Below are 26,259 nucleotides of genomic sequence, written 5' to 3'. Positions count from 1 at the left end.
CCTTCATCGTCAGGCCCAGGAAATGGGCAGGTCTGATACCACACACCAGTGTCTCTCCAGTCCCTGAGCTGAGCGGTGACCACACCTGAGGCTGGGACTTCCTCTGCTGAGCCGAGCACCCAGCTCCCAGCCCGGAGCCACCAGCTCACCATGGTGCTAACTCTGCTCCTGCCTCTGCTGGGTAAGTGCCCCCCTCGGCCCCCAGCCCCTCTGTGTGTCTGTCTGGAGACTCCCCCAGCCCTGCCCTGTGTCCCCATCTCCTCCCCAGAGCTCTCACCCCCTCTCCTCTCTCCTCTTCCAGCCTCGCTCCAGAGTCTCCCCAGGCCGGTGTCCCCTGCAGGTAATGAGGTCTCCTGGCCTCACTAGGATGCTGGCGGTGGGTGGGGTAGTGTCCTGCCTTGTCTCCCCCCCCACCTCCTGTCTGTCTGTCTTGACACTCCCCCAGCCCTGCCCCACATCCCCAACCCCTTCCCCAGAGCTCTCACTCCTCTGATCTTCTCTTCCAGCCTCCCTCCAGAGTCTCCCCAGGCCGGCGTCCACCGCAGGTAACGAGGTCTCCTGGCATCACTAGGATGCTGGCAGTGGGTGGGGTAGGGCAGAGGGGTCCTGGCAGTGGGGCTGGGATCCTGCTCCTCTCATGTGGCATCCCCTGACATCCCTGGGGATGGAAGAGTGATCTCTTCTGTGCCTGCTGGGAGGGTCTGTTTGGTGGGTCCCAGAAAAGGCCATGGGGGAGAAGCTGCCCCATCCCCATGGACATTACCCAGCCACTCATAGGCAGCCCCAACAGAGAGAGTGAGGTCTGGGCAGGTCATGGACACAAAACTCCCCCTCCCGCTATGTGGGGTTGTGGGGAGGGGGTCACTCTGCCCCAGCTCTGGGCTCTAAGGGCTCAGGGCCACAGACCCAGCCCTGCCCAACAGGGCAGGAAAAGCAGGTGCTGCACAAAGCCCAGAGGAAACCCTCCCTCCCCGACATCCTCTTGAACTTCCTCATTTCTGCTCAATGCCTGCTTACCGCTGCTGGGCAGGTCGGCTCAACCTGCCCAGGCACAGGCTGGGTCTGCTGGACACGGGCGGGGAGGACAGCTCCTGGGGGCAGCAGGCTGTGGGGTGAGGGATGTGAAGTTGCCGGGGCTGGACCTGGAATTTGCCCAGCCCCGTGAGGGATGAGTCCATCTTGCTGTGGAAGCTTGAGCGATTTGGCATAACAAAGAACCAACCTTAGAGCCGAACACAAATAAATATCTGGTACCGTGAGTATCTGTGGGCAGAGCCCACTTCTTCCGATGAGATGAGATGGAGTGGGGGGCAAGAAGGAGGGGACCCTCCAAATGAGAAGAGAGAGAGGGTAGAAAAACTACTTGGGAACAAGGGACGAGCGAGGCAGATGCAAGCTAGGGGGTGGGGCAGAAGCAGGCTGGGGGACGGGGCAGGCTCAGTCTGGGAGGTGGGGTGGGAAAAGGCTGGATGCTGATGGCAGGAGCCAGGCACGGAGCAGGGCCCCTCACAGCCGCAGGATGTCGCAGCGGATCAGCTGGGTCCAGATGGGTCATTTCTTGGCTACAGCAGCGTGTGCCCACCAGTCATGTGACCCAAGCGCTGGGTGTGCTGACGGGCCATCTGATGGGCCCGACCCCACCAGGGTCACTGAGGGGCTGGTTCATCCTCTGCCTTGGGGTGAGGAGGGAACATCAGAGACCCCGGTTCCCTTCCAGCCCTGCCGCTCCTAAGGGCCTTCATGCTTGGTCCCCGGTCACCTGTACAGGTCTCAGTTCATCCACCCTGGCACCTTCCCATAGCGCAGCTCCTGAGCTGTGCACAGGGGCTGGGGTACAAGGGGCAATGGGTGGAGGGAAGCCATGGTCCCCATGACCCTGGATCGGTTCTAACAGCAAGATATGATGAGCCAATAAGCCAAAAGTCTAAAAGATGACATAGTAACTCCACCCATTGCTCATGGTTAACAGAGTTAGGATAGGTCTTCACTAGCCCCCTAGTTCGAACTAGGGTGGCTAATGTAGTCATTCGAACTTGCAAATGAAGCCCAGGATTTAAATATCCCGGGCTTCATTTGCATGTTCCCGACTGGTCACCATTTTTAAATGCCACTAGTCTGGAGTAACTGCCCGCGGCTACATGCGGCAGTTAAACGGTAATTCGAACTAAGTCCTTAGTTTGAATCACCTGTTACTCCTCCTGGAATGACGATGTTACTCCTCCTGGAATGATGGCGACCGGACGGGAAGATGGAAATAAAGCCCAGGATATTTAAATCCCGGGCTTCATTTGCAACTTTGAATGCCTACATTAGCCTCCGTAGTTCGAACTAGGGGTCTAGTGTAGACATACCCATACTAAACTTTAGTGTATATCCCCACCCCTCCCCCCAAAATGTGTGAGGTGTAGCTACATTCCACTTGTCATGCGTAGGAGTTGTAGCGGTGTATCCCCGATAAGTATGGTCCATAGGTGCTTTTTTAGGGATAGAGAGCAAAAAACAAAACACGAGTGAGATACACAGCAGGCAATTATTTAAAGCAGTGTTTCTTAAACTTTTTAAGAACGAAGAATACCAACCAATAATTTTTTTTTTAATGAGGAACACCAAGGATCTTTTGCTAAGCAAAAAAAAAAAAAAAAGTGGGGGGGAGGGTTGCCCCTTTAAGAGCAGCCATTTTGAATTCTATTGTTCTCCATGGCACACCTCCAACTGCCTCGACATACAGTGCGGGAATACAGTTTAAGAAACACTGATTTAAAGAATACCTTTGCTAGATAAGCAAATTGGGCTTGCGAAAGGGGGGCGATATCTCTAACTATTCGTGGTTGGCCTTGAGAAGGCGGCTGTTGTTTCTATCTTAGCAGGATGGCCAAACGCTGAGGCCCCTTCTAGGACTTTGGCCTTGCATGGGTGTGTGACATGAGATGAGAGTTTAGTTATGGTTCCCTACCAATTATTATGCTTCTTCTCTACTTTACGATAAACGGGCAGGGTTGCTTTTTACGTTCATCCTGTTTTCCCACTAAAATCGAGGCTTTGGCTAGGCCAGCCGGGCCTTATGGGTCTTAGGCCGACTGACCAGCCGGCCTCTAGAAAGCTTAGCCAGATGCCACATTTGGGGTTTTAACTATGTAAAAGGGCTACATGCTCTTTTTACGTTGAGTTCAAACCTGTCCCTACATTGGGTCCAGCTGAGGGGTGAGGAGGTTACTGTTTACGTGAGTGGGGTGCTGGCTCTGAAGAGTTTTCTCCTTCCTCCCTCCCCCTGTTCCAGACCAGCTGTCTGCCCCCGAACTCACTGTGAACCCACCACACCGAGTGTTCCTACCTGGGGAATCTGTGTCCCTGCCGTGCTCAGCTCCCAGCACTGCCAACGTGTCCAGGATCCAGTTCTTTAGGAATGGCCAGAGAATTGACGTTGGAGAGCTCCAGAGGTCTCAGTACAATGGCAGCTCCCTTCAGCTGTCGAGAGTGTCTGATTCCCACAATGGAGAGTACAGCTGTGAGTACTGGGAAATACAGTCTGGGCGAGAGATCCCATCGGAGAGGAGCCGACCCATCCCCATCGCAGTGACTGGTGAGACCCCCGTCACCTGCCGTTGGCTGCCCAATGGCTGGGTGTCTCTCCTTCGTACACTGAGTGATACAGCCTGGTCACTCAGGTCCAGACTAGGTCCCCATGGGGTCAGTTTTACCCCGTCTCTGGTCAGAATCAGTCCCTGTGTCCCTGGAGCACCCAGCCCATTGGAGTTATGGGGAAGGGGAGCTGGCAGGGAGATGGCTTCCTGGCTTCACTTGTGTGGGCCCATCAGCCATGTGACCCCAAGCACTGGGTGTCCCGACAGGTCATCCCATGTGCCCAACCCACCTGGGTCACTAAGGGGCTGGTTCATTCTCTGCCTTGGGGAGAGAGGGGGAAACATCAGAGACCATGGTTCCTCCCGGCCCTGCCTTCCAGCCCTGCCCCCCCCAAGGGCCCTCAGCTCCTCACCTGGGTCCCCGCTCACCTGTACAGGGCTCAGTGCATCCACCCTGGCACCCTCCAATGGTGCAGCCACCGAGCCTTGGCAGGGACCCAGAGCTGTGCAGAGGGGCTAGGTTCCCAGGGGCAAAGGAGGGGCAGGGGGAAGCCCTGGGTGGGACTGGCAGAGGGCTGGGGGGGGTAAGTGTTTATGTGAGTGGGGTGCTGGCTGTGAAGAGTTTTCCACTTCCTCCCTCACCCCTTCCAGCATGGCCGCCTGCCCCCGAACTCACCATGAGCTCACAACACCGCATCTTCCTACGTGGGGAATCTGTGACCCTGACGTGCTCAGCTCCCCGCACTGCCAAGGTGTCTGGGTTCTGGTTCTTCAGGGATGGCCGGAGAATCAGCTCCAGAGAGCTCCAGTGGTCTCAGTACAATGTCAGGTCTCTTCAGCTGTCGTGTGTGTCTGACACAGAAGCCGGCGTGTACAACTGTGGTTACTGGGAGACAGAGTCTGGGCGAAGGATCCCATCAGAGAGGAGCCAAAACTTCCCCATAGCTGTGACTGGTGAGACCCCCTGTTATCTGCTGTTTGCTGGCCCCATGGCCGGATGCCTCTGAGCACTGGGTGTCCCAACTGGCCATCCTATGGGCCCGACCCACCAGGGTCACTGAGGGGCAGAGACCAGAGATCCAGGGTGAGTAGAACCAACCTGTGTCACTCAGGGTATGTCTACACTAGCCCCCTAGTTTGAACTAGGGTGGCTAATGGAGGCATTCGAACTTGCAAATGAAGCCCGGGATTTAAATATCCCGGGCTTCATTTGCATGTTCCCGGGCGGGCACCATTTTTAAATCCCCTTAATTTGAACTGACTGCCTGCGGCTACACGCAGCAGTCAGAAGTTAATCCGAACTAAGTCCTTAGTTCGGATTAACTGTTACACCTCATTGCAGGGGGAGTAACAGTTAATCCAAACTAAGGACTTAGTTCGGATTAACTTCGGACTGCCGTGTGTAGCCGCGGGCAGTCAGTTCAAATTAAGGGGATTTAAAAATGGCGTCCACCCAGGAACATGCAAATGAAGGCTGGATATTTAAATCCCGGGCTTCATTTGCAAGTTTGAATGCCTACATCAGCCTCTCTAGTTCGAACTAGGGGGCTAGTGTAGACATACCCTCAGAGTGGATAGGTTTCTGTGCATTTCCATGGAGCATTGGCACAGGAGGGGGGGACAAAAAACCAGCGATGTCTTGTTGCCCTTGCCCACCTTTCACCCCCCCATATCTCATTCCCATGTTTTATGGGAAGGAAGCCATCCCTAGCCCGGCTCCTGCTCATTTCTGTGAGGAACCCCTGGGGCCCTGCAATGAGACCAGAGGCTCTGGAGAGAGAACAAAGTTCAGCTGGGAATGAACCGAATTCTGACCTCCACTTCCTTGCCCTGCTGATCCCTCCCCTTTTCTGCTCCCTGCAGATCTCCCTCCCCAGCCAGAGCTGAGCATGGATCCCCCGTCTGGAGCGGTGAGCGAAGGGTTTTCCCTGAACTTCATCTGCATGGCCCCCAGGGATGCCCGTGAGCGGAGGTTTCACTTCTATAAGGACGGAATCGAGCTCGTTCCTGGGGATCTGGGGTCTGAGATCAGCACCGTGGAGCCCAGATCAGTGAACGTCTCAGTGCTCAGCATCCCACGGGCCGGTCCCAACGTCACCGGGGAATTCACCTGCGGGTACGAGGAGAACGTGGCTGGCAGGTGGGTCCTGTCCCCCAGGAGCCAGGTTGCAACTGTCACTGGGAACTTCACAGTGTCAGGTGAGTCAGCCGCTGCCTGCTAACATCTCCCCCAAGGTTCTTGTCCCAAAGCACCACAGTTCCCCACTATTCTGGCTGGACAAGCAAGGACAGTGCAGGTCACAGCGGTGTTACTGGTCAGGCAGGCAGGATAGGGACAGACACAGACAGGAAGGATCAGGGGTCAGTGTCCACATGCCAGACTGGGAAGCGCTGAGGGTCAGTTTCCCGATGGGCTTCTGAGATCCACAAATTCTAGAGGCACAAAATCTTTGATACCACGGGCAGGATGCTCAACAGTGACATTAACTGGCTGGTTCCATTCATGATTCTCCATCTCTACAGCTCACGACGCCTGCTTGGTCTTGGAGTTGGTGGTAGGAGGCTCCTTCTTCCTCATCAATGGCCTCATCTTCCTCGTCTCCTACCGATTATTCTAGACCGAGGTATCTGGCTTGTTCTGCTCAGTGGCCTTTCATCCTGTGCCCTGGATTCTTCCTACAAGGTGGCCCATTGGCTGCAATTGCTGGAGGGAAAAGTTCTGGTGGAAAGAGTGAGACTTTGGAAACACCCACAGGGTCTGAAAGGGCTTTGAGCACCATGAGTATTTCAGCCACCCACTGAACTACAACTGTGTCCAGTATTCACCTCCCGCCCGCAACTGTGAAAATGTGGGTCCGTACTCTGCCTTGTGAGGAATAATCTCCCAAACCACTCTGGCAAACAATGTCACAGGGGAGTGTATGTGAGAGTGACACAGGCGGAGATACGACTGTTCTCTAAGTCTCTGTGAAATCCGTATTTGGCAGTGTAGACATACCCTCAAATTTTGGGGTGAGAAAGGACCTCAAGAGGTCATCAGTTCTGGCCTCCTCCTCAAGTGGTAGTGTAACTTCAACCTGGAACATCCCGAAGGGTGTCTGGCTTATGACGGAAATTTCCCAATGTCCCCAGGTCCCCTCTTTTTCAGAGCTTAACTGCCTTTAGAGGTAGAACAGTTCTTGTAAAGCCCCATCTAAATCTCCCTTGCCACAGACTTCCTGTTCAGACACCCAAAAATGTCAGTAGCCTCTTTCTTATCAGCTCCCCTCCCCCTCGTATTTCTCTTTCCTCCCTCAACAGAACTCGGAAGTCACGTACACGTGATTAGTGATGTGTGATATGTGTACTGGTTGGCTACATCTAGACTGGCATGATTTTCCAGAAATGCTTTTAACGGAAAGCACGTCTAGATTGGCACGGAGGCTTTTCCGCAAAAGCACTTTTTGTGAAAAAGCGTCCGTGCCAATCTAGACGTGCTTTTGTGCAAAAAAGCCCCGATCGCCATTTTCACAATTGGGGCTTTTTTGCGGAAAACGAATCTCACCTGTCTACACTGGCCCTTTTGCGCTAAAGTTTTGCATAAAAGGGACTTTTGCCTGAACGGGAGCAGCATAGTATTTCTGCAAGAAGCACTGATTTCTTACAGTAGGAAGTCAGTGCTTTTGGGGAAATTCAAGCGGCCAGTGTAGACAGCTGGCAAGTTTTTCCAGAAAAAACTGGCCAGTCTAGACACAGCCGTTGTGTTTAAAGGGTTATGCATGTAGTTGGAAATACGTTGTGAAGGTATTTGAAAGACAAGCCAGACTTATATCCAGGAGTGTGGATCTATGAGTTTTTGGGGCTCAAGTGAACTGCCCACAAAGAAACACCACATGGATTGGGTGCTCCTGCAAGTCTGAGGCCAGCAATTGCTTAGCTGCAGGTGCAAGCTAAGAGCTGACAACCTCATCCCTGGAGACTAGGCCAAGCCACCTGGGTGTTAGTTTTGTTTGATATCAGAATAAGACGTATGAGAATGTATGTAATGTTTCTTAATATCAATATTACATTTGCAAGAATGTGCTTAATGTTTAGAATCTATAAAATGTTTCTGTGTTGCTGCTGCCTGCGTTAATCTCACCGATCATGGCCACACGTCATGTTATCAGCTGATATTTAAGTGCTTCCTCTGTAACTGTCAATACCCACATAGTCTGGAGAGAAGTGTGAAATACAAGTTTGCCACAAGCAGGGCGATTTCCTGCCCAGTGAAAGAAGGGCCCTCGACATCAGACAAACTGTTGTGAACCATCAGAGCACAAAATACTTGGCTGTTCGCTCCTCAGACCCAGAGGCAAGCATGTGAACTGGTCCCGTCCTCCCGACCTCTCGGACAAGGGAATAAAAATCCCTGAGAAGAAGAATCTGCTTTTTGGCTGTTGGAACGCTGAAGGGCCAGAGACTCTGAACTGAAGCCAGAGATGCCCACGGTGGCCTTGTGGGTCGGCCAACAGAACCCATTAGAATAACAGATGACCGGAGCTGTGTCACTCACCAGATTTAGATGGGTACGACTTGGGGTGTCTCTTTCTGGCTGTCACCTGCAGAGAACTCGTTTATTCCATTTTTAATGAATCTTTAGGCTTCGTCAACACTGCTATTGCCAGCAGAGAGTATGTAAATGAAGTGCTGATTAGCATTTTGTCGTGCTTCATTTGCATAATCTATTTGAGACATTTTGGGGCTAGATTCTTATGCCTCTCAGGGAGAATTCAAATGTGGGGCCTCGGGGCTGGGGATTTGGCTGCCCAAGGCTGCGAGGTAGAGCAGTCGACTGGGGATTTGGGTCACTGGCCCTGGGGTATTTCCCAGCCAGGGCAGCTCTGTGGGTTGGTGAGGGACGGAGCAGCATGATCCACTGAGGGCTAGCTGGACCCCTACTCCAGTGTGCCCAGAGGAAACCCTACACACACTCTTCACCCAGGGCCTGGCGAAGTCCCTGCTGTCAGCTACCAACTCACTCTCCCTTCACCGGTGCATTTCTCCAGCCCAACCGCGTCCCTGTATGAGTCCTGGCCTCGGTGTTGGTTTTGCTTTCGCATTCCCCTTGCCATGCTCAGACAGAACATGAACCTACGCTGCTGGGCCCGTTGTCTGTGGGATAAATGTTCCAGTTGCTGCAGTGTCTACTCCCTCGCCTCCATCCTACTCAACCTCGCTGTGTCTGAGAAACTCCTCACCCACCTTGTCTGTCACTAAGAGCCCTTGAATTTCCTGTGTGGGATCTGCAGCCTTGAGCAAAGTGTTTATTTCCCCACATTTAGGTTGAATTTCCCAGAGGGAGCTCGCTGTTCAGGGCCAGGCTGTGATCCCATCTTCACATCCGGTCCCCCTGCTAGGAGGGATTTCCATGCGGAGAGGTTCTCTCTAGGGTTGGAGCTGTTCTGGCTTTTCTCTCTTGTAAGCAGCACACAGAACGTCCCTTCTAAGAAACCCCACGCTCTCGCTTTTGCTCTCCGACTTCCTGATAGATCGGAGGGGAATTTTCAAACATGAGCTCCATTCACAGAACAGTTGCCCTCTTCATACACTGGCCTTAAGGTCACCCATGAGTCTATCTTTGACCATAGGCTTCACTAGCTCACCCAGGGCGCATCTCTCTCTCTCTCATTGACAAAGGAGTAAACCGCTTGTGAGCTCAGTCTGCATAAACTATTTACAGAGTGAGACAGATTTACGTGGGGTTCTGGTGACATTGGTCGTCTCCGTGTCTGTGTGGCTCTGCTGTGGCTGTGACCCCCGCCCATGTGCCTTCATTGGGGGAAGACAAGAGGGTCTGGCTGGGTAACCTCCATAGCTGGGTCTGGCACAGCAGCGCTGATGATAGAGCCTCAGACTCTGCCATGCGTTCCATCTCTCCATCTGGGCCAGCCCTTCCTCAGCTAAGTCCATCCCCAGCTGCGCCCGGCCTTCCAGCTCCTCTTACCCCGCATGGAGTCAATCTCAACCCTCAGGGTCGGGGCTGGGGTACTGGAAATCCTCCCCAGCCCATTCACTGCCCTTCTGGGCTAAGGCTCCTGGTGCCCCAGCAGAGCCTCCAAGTGTTAATGTGTCAGACTCGAGACCGACCATGGGGCCCAAGTTCCCAAGTCTTCAGCGTCAATGAGCGAGGGCCCAGTGGATGTCAATGGACCCCATCCCCTGGGCCAGATCCCCAGTGGGTGTAAGAGCCACTGCAACTCATTCCAGGTCCCTTTGTACTGGTGGAGTCCGCCCCCACCACTGCGAGACATGCAAATGGTGAGCTCCCCTCCTCCTGTGCATCAGCCTCTGGTGTGTCTGTCACCCCTGAGCTGAGCGGTGACCACGCATGAGCCTGTGACTTCCTCTGCCAGAGCAGAGGGGCCCGTCCCCCTCCCTGCACTCACATTCGTCAAGCAGCTGAGCTGAGAACCCAGCTCCCAGCCGAGAGACACCAGCTCAGCATGGAGCCAACTCACCTCCTGCCTCTGCTGGGTAAGTGCCCCCCTCGGCTCCCACCCCCTCTGTGTGTCTGTGTATTGTCCAGCAACCCTCCCCTCGAATTGTTGAATCTCTTTGCACCCCTTTCCCTTCCTTTCTCCTCTCCAGAGCTCTCACCTCCTCCTTCCTCTTCTCCCCCAGCCTCTCTCCAGATGCTCCCCAGGCCGGTGTTCCCTGCAGGTAACGAAATCTCCCATCCTGATCTGGGTGCTCGTGGTGCAGGAGGGGGAAGTTCTGCCCACGGGGATTAGGATCGTCTGTGGAATTTGGAATTGCAAGTTGGGGTTCCTGGGCGCCCCTGTGCCAAGCCTTCCTCAGACCAGGCAGCCCCCTTCATGGGCATTTTCTGTGAACCTGCCCCAGAAGCAGCTGCTCCAGTGCAAAGCCAAGTCCAAGAATGACCCCGGCTGATGGCTGCTCAGTGAGTCACTGCCAAGGCCACAGGGGAGAACCCATCTCCATGGACCCTACCTAGCCCCTCACTGGCAGCCACAGTGGAAGAGCGAGGGCTGGACAGGCCATGGAGACCGAGCTCCTCCCTCTCCATGGTACTGAGTGCTCCCGGGCAGGGCCCATCACTGTGGGGCTGTGTGTATTAATGGGGGTTCTCTCTGCCCCCTCTCTGGGCTCCTGCAGAGGGCTCAGGGCCAGGGCCACAGCCTCATGCAGCAGCAGATGAACAGCTGGTTCCGCAGAGACCCCAGAGGAAACGTGATGAGTTCATAAACTCCCCCCTCCCTCCCCCACAACTGCCCGAACTTCCTCATTTCTGCTCGGTTTCTTCTAGCTGCTGCTGGGCAGGTCGGCTGGTCGGCTCTACCTCCCCAGGCACAGGCAGGACCCTTCCCCCCACAGATCCACTCTGTGTCCCTTGGGGTGGGGGGAAGGCAGATCATGTCCTGGGTTCTTGGCCTGGTCCCTGAATTGCTCCTTTGCACAGTCTGGGTCTGCTGGACATGAGCTGTGGGGCAGCTCCTGGGGGCAGCAGGCTGTGGGGTGAAGGGTGTGAAGTTGGCTGTGGGGAGGAGGGGTGGAATTTGCTCTACCTTATAAGGGATGAGTCCACCTTTTAGTGGGAGCTTGAGCTATTTGGCGTAACAAAGAACGAACTTTTTAAACAAGGAGTCGTCCTGTGGCCCCTTAGAGGCTAACAAAAAATTATAATTTACGAAACAAATGGTCTAGTAGCACTTTCAAGACTAACAGAACCTGTACTCAACACGCGGCATGCGGCCCATTTGTTTGTGGTCTGCAGTGTGTTTGGGTTTACATGGGGCTCAACACACGGCCCATGGGTGGGACTCAAAACAAAAAAGTTGTCAATATAATGGTCTTTTGTTGCTATGCTAACTATATTTTAATAGGTAAATTTCTGGACTGTCATTGTTCACTCAAAGGGTGTGCCTAGACTACAGGGTTTTTCGAAAAAAATGGTCTAGAATAATGCCACGTTCTGTTGACGGTAAATGGAAAGAACATGGCCGTTTTGTCGATGGCGGTAAACCTCCTTCTATGAGGAAGAACACCTTTTTCCGAAAGTCCTCTTTTGAAAAAAGGCGCTAATGCATGCAAACAGGGCTTTTTTGAAAGAGAACGTCTAGACGTTTTTTTGAAAAAGGGAGCCACATTTTTGAAAAATCTTCTTGTTGTCTAGATGCTCTTCTCGAAAGAGGCTTTTTTGAAAGATACTTTCGAAAAAGCCTCTTTCAAAAGAGGCTTGCAGTCTAGATGTAACCAAAGTGCTGCCACATGGCTGGAAATTGGGTGAATGTTGCATTTTATTAATATCAGCAGAACTTTTAATTTGTATCAACATTCTTTTAATTTGTAACCTACTTTGCTCTGCCTGTCCTCACTTATTACTACTTCAATCCTACTGCTTCCACTTCATTAAAACATTTTTATTTTCTATCAAACCCAGTGTAAGCGATTGTTACCTGGGGGGGTGGGGAGGAGCAACCAGTGTGCACACTCCTCCTTTCCTTGCTAAAGGGGGCTCACCTAATCCTTTGGGGTTGGATCCCATCTGGGGGGTGCTCTTTCAGGAGGCTGGGCCCTAAACCGCACTCTCCTTGGACCTGAACTGGCTCAGTGTCTGTGCTGCTTCTCGGTGAGGGCAGGGACCTCAGCCCGGGGCCTTCACTGGGGGAGACCAGTGGAACTGCCCCAGTAGGACCGGGCAGTGAGGGGCCCCAGAGAGCAGCAAGGCGAGTGGCAGGGGCCATGTCAGCACAATGGGAGGCACCCTAAGGTGTCGTCTGTGACCTCACCCTGTCACAATTAGCACCTGCGTTGGTTGATAATGGGAGAGCCAACCGGTGTTGCAATTCGAACCATTAGCATGAGAATTAAACTTGTGAATGAAGTTAAGCTCCAACCCTTCTGTGTATTTGGCTTGTGCAATTGGTCTGAAACAAAACGGAGACTTGGAGATCCATTAACGAGTGTCCAGGCAGGTTAAAGTGTCTCCAGCAGGGTTCTGTGTGTTGCCTTTTCGGAGATCTGATCTGTGTCCATTCATTCTTTCCCGTAGGGACTGTTCAGTTTGGCCAATGTCCATGGCAGGGGGGCATTGCTGGCATTTGGTGGACTAGATCACAGTAGTGGATGTGCAGTTAAATGAAGTCTAGTATTGTGAGCCCACTTCTGCAGATGAGATAAGTTTGAGTGCGGAAAAAAGGGGAAACCATCAAAATAAGAGGAAAGAGAGGGTAGAAAATATACTTAGGAACACTGGAGGGGCGGGGCAGACTTGGGCTGCGGGGCGGAGTGGGAACATGCTGGATTCTGATCACAGGAGCTAGGAAAAGAGCAGTTTTCTTCTTCCTCTCTCCTCCTTCCAGGCCGGCTGTCTGTCCCCAAACTCACTGTGAGCCCACCACACCGCGTCTTCCTACGGGGGGAGTCTATGACCCTGACGTGCTCAGCTCCCCGCACGGCCAAGGCATCTGGGATCCGGTTCCTCAGAGACAGCCAGCTAATCAACTCTGGAGAGCTCAAGTGGACTGATAACAATGCCAGATCTCTTCAGCTGTTGAGAGTGTCTCAGTCGCAAGCTGGCACGTACAGCTGTGAGTATTGGACGAGAGGGTTTTGGCAAGAGAGTTCATCGGAGAGGAGCCAACCCATCTCCATTGCAGTGACTGGTGAGATGCCCTGTTGCCTTGCCGTTTGGTGGCCCCATGGCAGGGTCTCTCTCCTCTGTACAGAGGTTAAGACAGTCCAGTAACCCGGCTCCAGACATGGTCACCATGGGGTCAGTTTCACCCCCATCTCTGGTCAGTGTCAGCCCCTCGGTCCCTGGAGCACCTGGCAGTTTGAGGACAGGGGAAGGGAAGCTGGCAGGGAGATGGGGACAGAGGGAGGATACCAGCAAGCAACAGCTGCAGCTTCAGTTGACAGCAGGACTTGCTCAGATGGGCTACGTTTACACTGGCATGATTTTCCAGAAATGCTTTTAACAGAAAAGTTTTCAGTTAAAAGCATTTTCAGAAAAGCGCGTCTAGATTGGCGTCCGTGCCAATCTAGATGCACTTTTGCACAAAAAAGTCCCGTTCACCATTTTAGCCATTGGGGCTTTTTTGCGGAAAACAAACCTGAGCTGTCTGCACTGGCCCTTTTGCGCAAAAGTTTTGCGCAAAAGGACTTTTGCCTGAACGGGAGCAGCATAGTATTTCTGCAAGAAGCACTGATTTCTTACGGTAGGAAGTCAGTCTTCTTGTGGAAATTCAAGCGGCCAGTGTAGACAGCTGGCAAGTTTTTCTGCAAAAGCAGCTGATTTTGCGGAAAAACTTGCCACTCTAGACACAGCCGGGGTGTTTAGTTATAGCCCAGATTTCAGGTCAGGTCTGTGACATTCGTCAGTAGGGAACAGAGGGAGGAGGGAGAGAGTGGCTGGGAGGAGCCAGGGGGGCTAGGAGAGTCATTTGGAACATCTCCTCTCCAAGGATCCGGGTTTGGGTGGATAAACAGTGGAGCAAGAGCTTGTACATCAGCCTCAGGCATGCCATTTGCTCAGTTGCATTTAACATTTCCATCGTTGTTAATGGCTGAAGGTAAAAGGATTCTTCAACAGATTTTTAGGAGTTTTGTTGTTACCTGAAAGCTCCCCAGGATCACAGAGTCCCTGGCCTTGGCAGTTCGCTGCCACCAGCAAGAAATCGCTTAGCAACTTCTTAGAACCCCAAGCTCCTCTACCACAAGAGAGGTTGAAAAAACAAACTATCCAACCTCTTGGTCTGTGCCTGCTCGGGGCAGCTCCCTGACCCCCCTGGCCTCAGCCGCACAAGCCCCCTGCCAGTCCCTGGAGGCTGAGGTACCCAGGCACGAGCTGTCCCCTCCCCAGGTACCCAGCAGGGGAGGCTGGTCCCACTGGGTCCCACAGGGAGATCTCTGCTGCTCAGGGGATGCCTGGCCCGGTGGGGACGTGGTTCCTGGGCACGGAGTTGGGGCAGCCTGGGATCCCTCCCTAGCTCCTCCTCTGCCTCTGTCACCAGCCACCCACATAGGAACCATCCCCTCCTCCAACCCTCTTGTCTTTTCCAGGCCCCCAGCTCACCATGTCCCGGCCACAGCTTGTGTTTGTCGCTGGAGACACCAGGGGAAGAAGTGGGAGGGAAAGGGGGAAGGGTTGTTGGTACAAATGGTTCTATCAAACAGTGTTTTATGGCCCCGGCTCTTCCACTTCATTCATAACAATTGTCAGAATCAAGATCCGTTTCTGCTGCCCCCCTGACTGCTCAGCAGTGCACCAGGGCCCCCTATACCCCATGGCTAGGACAAGGACGTGCCTGGTCTTGCCATCTCCAAAGTGCCCCTGGTGCCAGTACAGAGACCAGCTGGTGCTCACAGCTGGGACATTGACCACCCATCCCTCCTTCTGCTGCACTCTGGATGGCCCAGCCCAGCCAGCGGATCCAACACACACAGGCCCTGCTCCTGCGGGGTAACATGTGGGCAGGATGGGGCGGAGAGGGAGCCGGGTGTTTCTCCCAGAGAACTCTCCATCCCTCTCCTGTTCCTGAGAGGACTCTGACCTGGTATCATCTGGCCCTCCCCTCCCAGGGCCTGGCAGAGCTCTGGGTGCGCACTGGGTCATGCATGTGTCCCTACTATACACACCAGGCCAGCTGGGAGGACCAAGCAGGGAAGAACCAGCCTGGGTCTCTCAGCCTGGGGGAGGCAGCTCTGGGCAGGGAGACTGGAGGAGTTTGTGTGAGGGAGTCAGGGACCTGGCTCATCTATCTCCCCGCCCCACTTCTCTCCCTCCCAGCACGTCCACCTCCCCCCAGCCTGTCTCTGGACCCTCCTCACCCCATCTATATCCGAGGGGAGCAGGTCACCCTCAGGTGCTCTGGTCAACTGAATGAGGAAGCAGCAGGATACAGGTTGTTCAATCAGAGAGGGGAGAAGATCTCCAGCGGGGTCTCCAGCCAGGGCACCTGGCAGATCAACATGAGTGACGCAGCCACCAGCCAAGCCTACTCCTGCCTGTACTGGAGAGTGGAGCGTGGGCGAGAGATCCCGTCGGAAAAGAGCCCCCCTGTTCCGGTGTTGGTGACGGGTGAGACCCTGTTTCCACCAAGCTGGAGGGGAGACGTGAGAGGTGTCACTGGGGAGGCCCATTCTCAATCCCATAGTCCCACTGCCCTCCGCCTCTCTCTAGCCATGCCCACAGCCTTGCTGCCCAGAGACCCTTCAGCAGAGCCTGGGATTTGCTAAACCCCCTGTGCGCTGACCCCTCCATCCCAGACGTTCCTTCTCACAGCACAATGTGACCCCCGCTGTGCCCCCATCCCTCTGCTCCAGGTCTTTTTCCATCTCATTTTTCTTCAGCAAAGACCTGCCCCCACACACACTACGACGAGGTTCCCATCTCAACCTGGAAGGGCCACTGGGGTTTAGAGCTGAGGCAAAGAATCCAGGGTGTGTCTATTCTACAGGGTTTTGTCGACAAAACTATAGCCACGTCCACACTGCCTTTGAGTAATGTCAACATAACGTCGACAAAACTCAGCAGTTTTGTCAACATATGTAAACCTCATTCTACGAGGAATAACGCCTTTTGTCGACAGAGTTCTGTTGATAGAAGGCATTATTGCATCTGCACTGTCCTTTGCGTCCACACTCTTATGTAAACTGAGATGTCATCTAGACGCCTTTTGTCAACAGTACGGGTGTGTCTAGACTACAGGGTTTTGTTGACAGAAGCTTTGTCAACAGATACTGTCGACAAAGCTTCTGTTGACAAAGAGCGTCTAGACTACAGCCAGTTCTGTCGACAAAGCAAGCTGCTTTGTCGACATAACAGTGTGGACACAAAGGACAGTGTAGATGCAATAATGCCTTCTATCGACAGAACTCTGTCGACAAAAGGCGTTATTCCTCATAGAATGAGGTTTACATACGTCGACAAAACTGCTGAGTTTTGTCAATGTTATGTCGACATAACTCAAAGGCAGTGTGGACACAGGTATAGTTTTGTCGACAAAAGTCCACTTTTTTTCGACAAAACCCTGTAATCTACACATACCCCCAGAGCCCTAGGCCTGGATCACCCAGCCAAACACCAGACCATAGATCATACTTCACTGATAGCCAAGCCAGGAAGAACCCTGTCTCTGTCTAGTCTGAGCTCCTACCTCCCAAAGGACAGAGACCTGGGACAGAATCAGCCCCAACACCCCTCCTGCCTCCTCTGGTTCCAGTTCTCCTCCCTCCCCCTGCATGGGACTCTGACCTAATGTCATCTGCCCCTCACCTCCAATTGCCTGGCAGAGTGTTCATCTCTCTCCCCTCCCCACTTCTCTCCCTACCAGCACATGCACCTCCCCCCAGGCTCTCTCTGGACCCTCCTCACCCCATCTATATCCGAGGGGAGCAAGTCACGCTCAGGTGCTCTGGTCAACTGAATGAGAAAGCAGCAGGATACAGGTTCTTCAACCAGAGCGGGGAGCAGATCTCCAGCGGGGAATCCAGCCAGGGCACCTGGCAGATCAACACTAGTGACGCAGCCGCCAGCCAAGCCTACACCTGCCTGTACTGGAGAGTGGAGCGCGGGCGAGAGATCCCGTCGGAAAAGAGCCCCCCTGTTCCGGTGTCAGTGACGGGTGAGAACCTGTTCCCGGCCATGCTCCCAATGCTCCCTGCCTCTCCCAAGCTGTGCCCCTGGCCTGGCTATCCTGATACTTTTTTGCAGAGCCTGGGGCTTCCTCCTCTCCTGCCCCCTGCACTGACCCCTTTCTCCCAGAGGCTCCTTCCCACAGCACCATCGTCTGCCCTCCCTCTGCTCCCCAGACCTGTTATTCTAAGTCACATCCCCCCCCCCACACACACAGTCATGAGGTTTCCATCTCAACCTGGCACAGACATCCCCAGCCCAGGAGGGAAGCTGGTTTCTGATGTGGCTTGGAGGGGATCTCCCAGCCTACTCCTTGCACCATCGATCATACTTCACCAATTGTCAGGCCCGTGTCCATCTCCTCTGCGCTCCTGCCTCGAACAGGCCAGAGAACCCGCCCCAACCTCCCTCTGTCTCATGCTCCTGTCTCCTGTTCCAATTCTGCTCCTTCTCCTCCTTCTCCTTCGTCCCCTCCCCTGTTTCACTCTTCCACAGGCCTCCCGCACAATGCTCAACACCAACATGGTTGCCCGGCTGAGAAAATGGCCCCCTCCAGGCCACCAGGGCTGCTATACACAAGGCTGCCATGGACACACCAATCTTCAGAGAGCGGCACAGCAAATGGGCACTCAAAGCAGCAAAGAACGTGGCCGCCCAAGGGACACAGACCTGGGCACCCCCCTTTGACAGGGCTGCCTCGTGCCTCCAGGATGGTGGATTCTAAGCAGGTCTCAAACAGCCTGGCCAGGGGGAGGGGATCCCCACAGGTCTTGGGCCCTCTCTGTCAAAGGCTCCATAGGGCATTGGCAATGGGGGGGGACCCCAAAAACAAGTTAGGTTCTGTTGCCCTTGTGCACTTTTGACCCCCTCACCTGTATCTCAGCCCGACATTGTATGGCCCTAGCCCGGCTCCTGCTCATTTCTGTGAGCAGCGCCTGGGGAGCCTGCAATGAGACCAGAGACTCCGGAGAGAAAACAAAGTTCAGCTGTGAATGAACCGAATTCTGGGCTCCACTTTCTCCCTTCCCAGGGCCCTGCTGACTCCTCCCCTTTCCTGCTCCCTCCAGATCCCCCTTCCCAGCCGGAGCTGAGTGTGGATCCCCCGTCTGGAGCGGTGAGCAAAGGGTTTCCCCTGAACATCACCTGCACGGCTCCTGGGGATGCCCGTGAGCGGAGGTTTCACTTCTACAAGGACGGAATCGAGCTCATTCCTGGGGATCTGGGCTTTGAGATCAGCACCGTGGAGCCCGGCACCGGCTCTGTGAATGTCTCTTTGCTCAGCATCCCACGGGCCAGTCCCAACATCACTGGGGATTACACCTGTGGGCACGAGGAGAACGTGAATGGAAGGTGGATTCCATCCCCCAGGAGCTCAGCTGTGAATGTTACTGGGAACGCCATGATGTCAGGTGAGTCAGCTGCTGCCTGCTCACATCTCCCCCAGGTTCCCCCACAATTCCCTTTTAGTATGGCTGGACAAGCAAGGACAGGGCAGGTCACAGCGGTGTGACAGGACAGGCAGGCAGGAGAAGGACAGATTCGGGGACAGGAAGGATCAGGGATCGGTGCCCATGTATCAGATAGGGAAGGGCTGGAGGTGGGTTTCCCATCTCAGCTCGATGGCCCCTGAGATCCAGGAGGGTTCATCCCAGACCCTAGAGGCAGAAAAATCTTCAATACCACGGGCATGATGCTCAGCAGTGACATTAACTGGCTGGTTCCATTCATGAGTCTCTGCAGCTCATATCTTCTGCTGAGTCTGGAAGCTGGTGGTGGGTGGCTCCTTCTTCCTTATCAATGGCCTCATCTTCCTCATCTCCTATCACTGCTCGTAGATCCAGGTACCTGGCTTGTTCTGCCGAGGGGTCCTTCATCCTGTGCCTTGGATTTTCCCTGTGAGAATCGCTGCAATTGCTCAGCTTGAATATCAACCTGGAGGGGGAATTTCTGGTGGAAAATCAAAGAGCGAGACCTTGGTAAAATCTGCAGGGTCTGAAAGGCACCGTGAGCATTTCAGCCACCAACTGAACAACAGCTGCATCTGTGATGGGGCACGTCCACTTTTTCATAGCTGCATAACTCCTGTGCACAGAGGTTGCTTCTTTGGTGTGAACCCGACTCCCCAGTATTCACCCCACACATGCAGCTGTGAAAATGTAGGTCTGTACTCTGTTCTGTGAAGAATAACCTCTCCCACTGGCAAACAATATCACAGGGGTGTGTCCATGAGAGTGACACTGGTGGGAGCTCAGTTGTTCTCTGAGTCCCCGTGAAATCCATATTTGAACAGATGTGCCTGGAATGGGATCGCTTCTCTGAAAACCTGTCAGGAGAGAGACAGAATCACCCAATCGAGGACAGTCCTCACCATGGACAGAACCGAGTGATTGTGGAAAGACACTGAACCAAGACGCGCCAGAGACATAGTGTACCAATGAGACGATAAGTAAACCACCCTGTGCCTTTATTTATTCCACCACCACGCCTCTACCCAATGATACCACAGTTCGGCCCACACTCAGTCTTGTCTAGTTTAGTCCTTGCTTCCCCATCAGGGATCCAGTCTTTCCTCCTTGGGGTTACTGACGTGATGTTGCTCCTGGGAGAGGGAGAGAGGGGGATCCGGCCTCGCCCTCACTCACAGACCCCAGCTCAGGGCCCTAAGTACGTGGATGAACTCCTAGTGTGGTCTGGCTGCTGGGGCTGCCCTCCGTAACACGCCAGCCCGCGGGCAGCAGTGAATGCCCTGCCCTGGGCTGCTTCCTCTCCCCTCACCTTGGTCCCGTTACCGACTCACTGCGGCCGTCTTGCTGCTGCCCCGGAGGTCCTCGTCTTCCTCCTGGATCCCCCTTGGAAACACCTCTTCCCTTCCCTCCAGGCACCCCTCCCACTGCCCATTGCTTCTGCCACTGCCTCTCCTCTCCAGGAGCTTGCCCAACCCACCTTATCATCCCTGGCGGGGGGAGGGGCACGTCCGTCCAACATCCACCCCTGCCCTCTGCTCCCACCGGGATGGAGGCATGGCCTTGCCGCGCCCGGTGATGCCTCCCCGCTCTGCTGACCCACGGCGCGCGAACATGCTGCACGTGTGTTTCTCCCGCTTCACCGCACCCCGGCGCAGGCGGCCCATCACACGGCTGAACCTGGAATAGGATTGCTGATCCATACACCTTCCAGTAAAACAGTCAAAGGGAGACATTGGCGGAAGGCTCTGTTTTGGCCCAGCTCAATCACTGCTTAAGGTTTGAAAACTACAAACCATGTTGTGGGAGACCAAATTGATCTTGGCTCTTTTTGTTAAAACAAAGCAAATGGTCACAGTTTATAGGGATTGTGATTGGGGGGATACCCCGCATTGGACTGTAAGAGGTTAAAACAGCCTTGGAAGTGGGCTGTGGGTGGCAGCCAATCAGAAGAGGGCTTGTGGCAGCCAATCAGAGCTTGGCAGGCTGTATAAAAGGGATGGCTGGCCAGGAGGGGCTCACTCTTGCTCCAACTCTGGAAGGAGAGGGACCTGGCTGCCTGCTCGCTGGGTACCTTGGACAGCGCCGTGGTGGAGGAAGGCAGGGAGAGCTGTGGCGCTCACTTCTGAATCATCCCCAGGGTAAGGCCAGCAACGGGGACTGAGGAAGATGCAGAGAGGCAGCCAGGGCAGAAGTAGGCAGAAGGTCTACACCCTTTGCCAATGCTGAGTGGCCATTTCAGTTTGCAGTTTGAGACAGGGGCTAGACCCTGATAGTGGGTCACTGAGACAAGGCGGTAGGAGTTCCCTAATCAGGGATGACCCCAGAGCATGGGGATGCTGTTCTGGGACAGTGCCCTGATGGGAGGGGGCAATTGTCTAGGATACACACAAGTCTTGGCAGGTGATGGAGAAGGGACAATTGCAACATCCATAGGCGGTAACAAGGCATCGATCAACCACGGAGAATAGGTGACAACTCTGCTATTGACGGGGCTGGAGATGGCCTGCCCAAGTGACTAGCCTCCTTGAGCAAATTCAAAGCCCAATGAGAGATGTTCTCCTCTGGAGTATGGAGAAGGTTCAAAGTCTCTTCCATCTAACACGGCTGCCGCAGTCACAGCAGTCTTCTTGTATCTCGTAACCAACTGCTGCAGAGCAGCCAAGTCATAAAGTTCTCTGTGGAATCATCACGGTTCTGGGAAACTTATTATATCTGAGGCAACCTGACTTGCGGCCTCATCCACTGAGATTTTCAGTCTCACTTGTTGATTTTTCTGTCCCTTTCTCCTATTTTGTCAGGAATCCCCAGTTTTGACCTCCAAGCTAAGTGTCTGCCTTCCAATTAACCATTAACGAGGTCATGTTCTCTTTGCTTAATCTATGGTGGACAACGCACATGGTGGCAGTTGATTTGTCACAACATGGGGCACACACGCGCACCTCAAATCCAGGGTAACATGCTGTGACGTAGTGTGGGTACCTTGCTGGTTGCTAGGCTTGGGCTGTGGGTGCTGTCTGTACCACAGCCCAGCTGAGTAGCTGATGGGACAGGGAGGTAACCTATTCGACCGGTTCCCTCCCAGGGAGAGGAACAAAGGAAGGTGGGATGCTGCCCCTGGCTGGGGGGCAGGGCTGGAAGGGATGGTTGGTTAGTTTCTGTCTGGGAAGCAGGGGAGAGGGAGCTAGGGAGGGGGCTGGGATTGTAGGGCCCAGCCACCCCCCATCTCAAGGGGGGCTCTGAGGCCTCTTAGCCCCAGTTCCTGTAACCAGATTGCATCTGTGCTGGGCTGTATCCTGGAGAAGCAATAAACTCCCTCTATTCTACTGGCTGGTGGAGTCTGTTCGTGCCACTACGGGGGTGCAGGAGACGGGGAAGCCCCAACGCACCGCCACCCATGCTAAAAACTGCCCACCTCATTTGTGGGGAGCAGATCAGGTCACATGGCTGTTGATTTTGCTCAAAATAGGAATTAGTCTCCTAAGACTGCTCCCACTGAAGGAAAACCTTCCCCCCAGATCTCTCTTGGGAAAAGGGGGTTGGATGAAGAGACAGATCTCCCCATCCTTTCTAGCTATGATACATCAATGGCCACCACAGGAAATCTGTTCCCAGGACAGATTCCTTGGAGGGGCTCAGACCTTTTCTCAAGGCTACTGGTCTGTTCTCATTTTCCCTCTCTTCTCTTTCATTTGCACCCTGAACAGGCTCACTCAGTGCCCGTGATATTCTGCTGGGAACTGGTGGCGTCTTGCTCCTGATCGCCGCCCTGGCTGCTCTGCTCTTCTACTGCTGCAGGAAGAAAAGAGGTGGGTGAAAGGAGGCGAGAGGCTGGGATCTCCCACCTGTGCCTGAGATCTAGTGAGGACAGGACAAAGTATAGGAAGAAGACAGACCTAAAAGGCTGTCAAATCTATATTGGCACAAATTCTACTTTATCAACACCTGATGTCAAACAGCGAACCCAACTGAAGTTTGGTTTAAGCCACATTATTTCACTTGACGTCTGCACTAAGACATTTGGTTGTATTCAGAGTGAAGTGAGGGTAAAATAATGTCAAAGTTATAGAATTCTCCAGACCTCTGTGTTGAGAAAATACGTATTTAAACAGAATGACCCGTGGGCATGAAGCTGACTTTGCATCATTGGCTCAAGGTCATGCCCTGTAGTTGTGTCATTTGCTCAAGGTATGTCCCCACCTCAACTCCCTTCTTCTCTGGTTCTGCACTAGTTCCAAAGACTCCAAAATGCACAGAAGGTTCTGAGCTTGCACAATACACCAGGAACCTGGATCCAGGCCATGACAGCAAGGGATCAAAAGCCGCGGGTGCTGGAGCGGAGCAGATGGAGCAGGTAACATGACTGCATTGATAGGCTAAGGTCAAGAGCCAACAGAATCCAACCTCTTTGAATCAACAATGCCTGAATTGTTGCCCAGGCCTCAGATATTGCTACCTCTCTAGGGTAGGGCTATCAGAAAACAGCCACAAAGAAATACTGCCCAGAGTTTGTTCATGCAGATAGAATGGGCTGGGAATTGGCCTTCCCTTTCCCAAAACCACCACTGAATCCCAGACAGAAGAGACCTCAAGAAGTCATCAGTTCTGCCCCCTGTGCTGTGGTAGTGTTACTTCAACCTAGACCAGCCCGTAACCTCTCACCTAAATCTCTCTTGCCGGAGACTACACCCATTCTGCCTTAACTTCGGTGAACACAGAGAACCGTCCTCTTTATAACAGTGACTGAGCAGCTGTCTATCATGTCTTCCATCAGCCATGTCATCTCCCTGCACCCTTCCCCCCTCACCATTTCTCTTTCCTCCCCCAACAGGATTCAGAAGTTACCTACGCACTTCTAGTTCTTCCAACTTCACAGGCCCACACAACGCAGTCGAAAAACAAAGCCAAGCCTGCCGAAGATGAACATGTGCTATACAGCGAGGTGGTGACATCTCGAATCCGGAGAAAAGCTAAATAATAAGGGAATCCCTGTTCCTCCACATCTTCTTCCCCTCCTTGAACATTCACATCCTGAACCGTTTATATCCCAACAGCCCTTGTACGGCATGTGGCAAAGGGCCCACCTAAGTTACCATGGTCAAAATATTTAGCCAGTCAGCATGTTGGAAGGTATCATGGAAAAACTGGTCATGAATATCACGGTGCGATGTGTGTATGGGTTGTGTCAAAAGAGTTACCCATGTGTCTGGAAATATGTTGTGAAGGTATTTGAAGCCAGACTCATACCCAGCAGTGTGGATTTATGAGTTTCTGTGACTCAAGTGAAGTGCCAGGGAAGAAACACCACATGGCTTAGATCCTCCTTAAAGTCCAAAGCCAGCTCTTGCTTAGCTGCACGTGTTAGCTAAGAGCTGACAATCTCATCACTGGAGACTGGACCAAGTCACGTGGGTGTTACTTTTGTTTGATATTGGAATTAGACCTATAAGAATGTGTTTCATGTTTCTTAATATAAATGTTAAGTTCGCAAGAATGTGTTTCATGTTTAGAATCTACAAATTGCTCGTGTATTGTTGCTGCCTGCATTAATTTCACTGATCATGGCCACACGCCATGTTTTCAGCTGATATTTAAATGTTTGCTCTGCAACTGTGAACACCTGTTAAGTCTGGAGAGCAGCACGACCAAGTGTGAAATACAAGTTTACCACCGGAAGAGCTATTTCCTGCCCAGGGAGAGAAGGGCCCTAGACATCAGACAAACAGTTGTGGAACATCAGAGCACAAAACACTTTGCTGTTTGTTCTCTTAACCCATGAACTGGAGACCTGCACGTGAACTGGTTCCGTCATCCTGATGTCTGGGGCAAGGCAAGAAAAATCCCTTACAAAATTAATCTAGTTTTTGTCTCTTTGAACTGTTAAGGGTCAGAATCTCTGAACTGAAGCTTTGTGGGTCTACCTGCAACACCCATTTCAGTAACATGACCAGAGCTCCATGAATCATCAGTTTTAGATGGCTAATACTTGGTGGCTGTGTCTAGACTGGCAAGTTTTTCTGCAAAATCATCTCATGTAAGATCATCAGTGTTCTTGCGGAAATACTGTGCTGCTCCCGTTCGGGCAAAAGCCCTCTTGCGCAAATCATTTGCGCAAGAGGGCCAGTGTAAACAGCACAGTACTGTTTTCCGCAAAAAAGCCCCGATCGCAAAAATGGCAATTGGGGCTTTTTTGCGGAAAAGCGCATCTAGATTGGCCACGGACGCTTTTCTGCAAAAAGTGCTTTTGCGGAAAAGCGTCCTGACAATCTAGACGCGCTTTTCTGAAAATGCTTTTAATGGAAAACTTTTCCGTTAAAAGCATTTTCGGAAAATCATGCCAGTGTAGACGTAGCTGGTGTGTCTCTTTGCTGGCTTAAACCTGCGGAGAACTCACTTGTTCCATTTTTAATAACCCTTTAGAGAGTTTCTCATGGCACTGGCTAAGAATGTGGCCTTTGGTGTAGGATTTAGGCAACCAATTGATCCTGGGGTAAGCGGCTGGTGTCTCAGACCGGGAAGCAACCTACATGCGATGTGGTTTTGGGGATTAGTGACCATTGGCACTAGTTCCAGTGTGTGTCTTGTTTTGTGGGAGCCAGAAAAGTGCATCTACAGGGACCATTCTTTGACCCCTCAAATGCAGGCACTTAGCAGCGTAACAGTGTCAGGGGCCATGGTCAGTTTCAACATCCACTGCCTGGCCACAAAGCAATGGACCGAATCTCTCACAGGCCAACAGCCTCACCCAATGCCCCGTCTCGGTCTGCCTCTAGCTGGTTTCTGTTTCGGTCACTGATGTAGGCCACTGGCTGCCAGCAATCTGCAGACACCTGTAAAATCACAGCATCAAAAGCAGACCCTGAAACATCGGATGGAATTTTTAATAGCCCTTCTTCACAGAACCCCGGGCTGACAGAGACCTCAGGAGTCATCGGGTCCAGCCCTCTTCCCAAACTGGACAAAGCCCAACACAATCATCCCAGCCAGGGCTTTGTCAAGCTAGGTCTTAAACACCTCTAGGGATGGAGATTCCACCCCCTCCCTAGGGAACCCAGCCCAGCGCTTCCCCACGTGCCTTGGACCAATATTCCCAGGGAAGGTGTAAAACCCGAGAAGCAGAAGATTCCAACCAGTGAGATCACACCAGGATCCCACTCTAAAAAAAACGCCCAGAGACCCCTGGCGATTGGCTAGCTTCCTTGAAGAGTTCATATGGGATCTACCAAAACAGCGGCTTTGAGAAAATATATTGAAGGGAAAAGTGGACGGCATTGGGGTGCGGAAGAGGTGTCAGCCAGGGAGGGTTTTGGTGATGGGGTGTCCCTCACCTCATGTGAGTGGCCCCCTGGCCTAGGATCTCTCTTTAAGAAGCCTTTTAGGACACTCGGCTCTCCAGCGGAGTCCCATCCTGTATCAATCCCATCCTTCCAGGGCCCACCTCTAACAGGGCCCATCCTGGTGCCCTTGGTCAGTGTCCCTCTTAGGCTGCTCCCATCCCTCCAGGAGACATTTCCTGGCCTTTGACTTGGGACTTTACCACTGTTGCAACATATAAGCCACCTCCTGTCCCAAACAGAGCTGTCCATGGTGCTGC

The 26,259-nt window shown here is 53.1% G+C and overlaps 2 protein-coding genes across 9 annotated transcripts; both read left to right on the top strand.

Annotated features, from left to right (window-relative positions):
• On the top strand, positions 1–7,984 carry LOC112545759 (osteoclast-associated immunoglobulin-like receptor). 3 transcript variants are annotated; one of them, XM_075911787.1, is made up of 7 exons: positions 1–181; positions 302–340; positions 507–545; positions 3,278–3,580; positions 4,233–4,535; positions 5,445–5,780; positions 6,105–7,984. In XM_075911787.1, the coding sequence occupies exons 1-7, from the start codon at positions 151–153 to the stop codon at positions 6,197–6,199; spliced, it is 1,146 nt and encodes a 381-aa protein (XP_075767902.1). In that variant the 5' UTR covers positions 1–150; the 3' UTR covers positions 6,200–7,984. The 3 variants fall into 3 exon arrangements, with proteins under 3 accessions (XP_075767902.1, XP_075767903.1, XP_075767904.1); XM_075911788.1 differs by having other exon boundaries at positions 44–181; positions 3,278–3,505; XM_075911789.1 differs by lacking the exons at positions 1–181; positions 302–340; positions 507–545 and adding an exon at positions 2,647–2,913.
• A 149-nt stretch (positions 7,985–8,133) lies between these two features.
• LOC142821037 (immunoglobulin superfamily member 1-like) lies at positions 8,134–24,764 on the top strand. Of its 6 annotated transcripts, none has more exons than XM_075911784.1 (9): positions 8,134–10,076; positions 10,224–10,262; positions 12,926–13,228; positions 15,355–15,645; positions 16,901–17,191; positions 18,270–18,611; positions 22,373–22,474; positions 22,898–23,019; positions 23,497–24,764. In XM_075911784.1, the coding sequence occupies exons 1-9, from the start codon at positions 10,046–10,048 to the stop codon at positions 23,641–23,643; spliced, it is 1,668 nt and encodes a 555-aa protein (XP_075767899.1). In that variant the 5' UTR covers positions 8,134–10,045; the 3' UTR covers positions 23,644–24,764. The 6 variants fall into 6 exon arrangements, 3 of the variants coding, with proteins under 3 accessions (XP_075767899.1, XP_075767898.1, XP_075767897.1); XM_075911783.1 differs by having other exon boundaries at positions 10,191–10,262; XR_012898086.1 differs by lacking the exon at positions 23,497–24,764 and adding an exon at positions 19,038–20,806 and having other exon boundaries at positions 8,134–10,262; positions 22,898–22,933.
• The last annotated feature ends 1,495 nt before the right edge of the window (positions 24,765–26,259 follow it).

The sequence above is a fragment of the Pelodiscus sinensis genome, chromosome 30, assembly GCF_049634645.1.
Source record: "Pelodiscus sinensis isolate JC-2024 chromosome 30, ASM4963464v1, whole genome shotgun sequence".
In the NCBI taxonomy this organism is placed as follows: domain Eukaryota; kingdom Metazoa; phylum Chordata; order Testudines; family Trionychidae; genus Pelodiscus; species Pelodiscus sinensis.
The sequence above is the reverse complement of the archived record's forward strand: the minus strand, read 5'-3'. Positions and strand labels throughout refer to the sequence as shown.